Source organism: Cicer arietinum, chromosome 1, assembly GCF_000331145.2.
Source record: "Cicer arietinum cultivar CDC Frontier isolate Library 1 chromosome 1, Cicar.CDCFrontier_v2.0, whole genome shotgun sequence".
In the NCBI taxonomy this organism is placed as follows: domain Eukaryota; kingdom Viridiplantae; phylum Streptophyta; class Magnoliopsida; order Fabales; family Fabaceae; genus Cicer; species Cicer arietinum.
Window position 1 is genome coordinate 21,047,042 of NC_021160.2, and position 3,466 is coordinate 21,050,507.

Below are 3,466 nucleotides of genomic sequence, written 5' to 3' on the forward strand. Positions count from 1 at the left end.
TTTTTTGTTGTTGTTGTTGCGTTTTATGTAATTGTGTTTTGCATAAGTTTTTAATATAAAATATTATGGTGTTTGTGGGAATAAATATTGCATGTGGATATATATTGGATGCAAATTTGTGTTTTTAATTTTTATTTTCTTTACTTTCTTTTTGTCTATGTTTATAATCACATATAATTTGCTTCAAAAACATTATAACTAATTCAACAATAACCCAATGATACAAAATAAATTTGACATTAAAAATATATAAAACTTGATCATAGTGTCATTTTTGTACAACAGTAGAAAATAAAAAGAAAACTAATTTCTTAACAAAATAAAATAAACTAAAATCTAGACTAATGAGTATGAACTGGTGGTATTTGCTGGTCCATCTCAACATCATTATCATCATTATGTTCTACAAATCTAGACCAATAAGAGTGAGATCTCCAAACACTGCCCATCTCATCAATAGAAATTCCTTTAGTTTCTGGCAGCATGAAGTATACAAAGATTGTCATAGCCACAACAAAGGCAGCAAAGAATATGAACAATCCAAACTTCATATGGCAGAGCATGGTCAAGAAACATTGTGCCACAACGAATGTGAAAAACATATTGCACGACACCGTGACACTTTGACCAGCTGAGCGAATCTCCGATGGGAATATCTCACTCGGCACCAACCATCCAAGTGGACCCCATGACCAAGCAAAACCAGCTATATAAATGCATAAAAAGAACACAACTAGAATGGCATACCACTGTGGTAAATCACCCGGACTACCATCAGTTCCAAATTTCGCCCAAATTGCAGCTGCAACTACAATCTGCTCACATCAAATAAAATATTGTACAACACAGTCAATAGTCAATGTAACAAAATTATAGCTTATTAATTAATTTTACACTAAACAAATATTTTGAGCTTATAATATATATATATCATTTCACTACCAATTAATAAGCTTAAATTTTCAAAATGAAGTTGATATTGAAAATTAAAAAAATAGAAGGTACCTGGCTTATTATCATCTGCACTCCACCTACAAGGAAAAGCGTTCTCCTCCCCCACCTATCAACACCATACATGGACACACAAGTAGCCACAAGATTTACCCCGCCAGTGATGATAGCTGACATAAGAGAAGCTTTATCCTTAAAACCGATGGAGTTAAATAGAACCGGCGCATAAAACATAATTACGTTTATGCCGGTAAGTTGTTGGAACATCGGAATTAGAAAAGCCAAAGAAACTTGCGGTCTATACTTCCTTTCCCGCAATTTTCTGAGAGGCTGTTCAACTCTCGTTGAAGCTATACTCGCTGCCACAAGATCGTTGAACTCTTCATCGACATTGTCAACGCCACGGATTTTTTGAAGCTGTTCCTTTGCTTCATGGTGGTTGCCGCGGTCGATCATGGAATGGGGTGTGTCAGGGAGCCATAGTGATCCAATGATTATTACAAGGGCAGGGATCATAGCCCCACCTAAACTGGACCTCCATCCCCAATCACTTGTGATTTTCCCAAAGAAGAAGTTCAATACATTGGCAAAGACTATACCAAATGTAATGAGCAGTTGAAAACCAATGTTGAGACATCCTCTGTATTTGGAAGGGGCCATCTCAGAGAGATAGAGTGGCACAGCCTTCAAAATTTAAAAACATAATCAATAAACAAATAAAGGAGAGTACACTCTATTGCAAGCACAAAGGAAGACAGTACCTACCTGATTCGCAAAGCCGACTCCAAATCCAAGCAAGACCCGACCAACTATCAACATCCAAACATGTTGAGCGATGAAATTAAAGAGGCCACCGGCAAAGAACAGAAGACCTCCGAATAGCATGGAACGTTGTCGTCCAAACTTACGGCTGACGGTGGATGCCGCCAACGACGACAACAGTGCAGCAAGGTACAGAGACGACGTGAACAATGTCAGCATCTGACTGTTGTATTGACAATATTTGTTCGTCGTTCCGCTATGGTTTTTCTTCTTGGCTACACTCCGGAAAAACTTGTCTAGGAACGGACCCATGGATGTTACACCCCCTGACAAAAACAAAACGAATGTTATACGCTAAAACAAATCATATCATAAACCAAATAAAGTGCTGCTTTCGTTTGATACTTTATACTACCTGAAATTCCAATGTCGTAACCAAATATTAAACCCCCCATTGCAGCTACCAAGCATGATCGTAAAACAAAATGAGTGAGCTTTCCTGGGTACTTCTTATTCACTCCTCCGGTGCTGGCTATTCCTCCTATGGCCATTTTTCTTATCTCTAAGTAGTAGAAATAGAGTGATGAAGAACAACAACAATGGTGAAATGTAGTTAGAAAAGAAGATAAACGAATTTGAGATGGTGATTTTTTATGAGGTGTGGCAAGTGATTAGAGAAGGTGAGTAGTAAATTTAAGTAGTTGGAGAGATTTTGATTTTGATATGTCACTTATATAATTTTTGTATGGAAAAATGGAAAATACCATTTAAAACAACTTAATAGACCTTTTTGTTTTCTTTATTGGTTTCCCTCCATTCACCACCTACTCTTACTCCAGCTCATTCAATTCTTCATTCAATTCTTCGAGTCTGCAACTTGCACTATGAAGTATATGCAATTGTCCCTCAAAGTTTTGATTTCCATCATTAGCATATGAAGTACATGCAATTTCATTACTAACATTAATATTTTGACACTAAATTTCTAACATCATATATCCGGTACTAATAAAATGCATCAAGTTTTAGTGTGGTCCAATTTCAAGAAGAAAGAAATAATTAATATAAAATTGGAAATCATATAAAATGTGATTGGAATATAATGTTTGAAATCAACTTTTGTGTCTAAAAAACATTTCTGATTTTATTTTATCTCCAAATCCTATTGAAAGTCTGACTTGGATGAGATATATGTTTATAAATAAGAGTCATTTTCAATTTGCAAGATGATTTTGTAAGATAAAATTAAAATTCTAAATTTTAAGATGAATCTGTTGGGTTGCACAACATTCTAACTTATGATTTTAAATTATTGCAGACATTAAGATGCATATTATAGTTGTTGCGACGTAAATTTATTTTTTTATTAGCATCAAATATAATATGGTCATTGCAATGCAATTTTTACTGTGAATTATGATAATGTAGTTCACAATTTGAGTCGCTGCTCTCCATATCCAACTCATATATTATAAAAACTGTTAAAAATCAATCGTTATAAATAAATCCACCAATATTATACAATTTCTCAATCTTTTTTTCTTTCGTTCATATAAAAAAGAATATGAAACTAACTCTTCCAACACTTATCCATCTCTCATGCTGCTTTTATTAGTGTGTGGCATGTCACCCTGATACAAGGATGTTATTGATCAAGGGTAATGTCAAGTTTCTATTTCATCTTAATTACTCTCAATTTATATTTGCTGCTGTATTTTGCTGATTAAAAGACTATGTATTTTTTGAAGAGATA

General features: G+C 34.4%; 1 protein-coding gene across 1 annotated transcript; it reads right to left on the bottom strand.

The window, feature by feature from the left end:
• Positions 1-224: 224 nt before the first annotated feature.
• On the bottom strand, positions 225-2,546 carry LOC101493891 (sugar transport protein 1-like). The gene is made up of 4 exons (XM_004488254.4): positions 2,129-2,546; positions 1,717-2,039; positions 1,006-1,635; positions 225-815 (listed from the first exon to the last, which is right to left on the bottom strand). Exons 1-4 carry the CDS (start codon positions 2,262-2,264, stop codon positions 342-344), a joined length of 1,563 nt encoding a protein of 520 aa, XP_004488311.1. The 5' UTR covers positions 2,265-2,546; the 3' UTR covers positions 225-341.
• Positions 2,547-3,466: the final 920 nt, after the last annotated feature.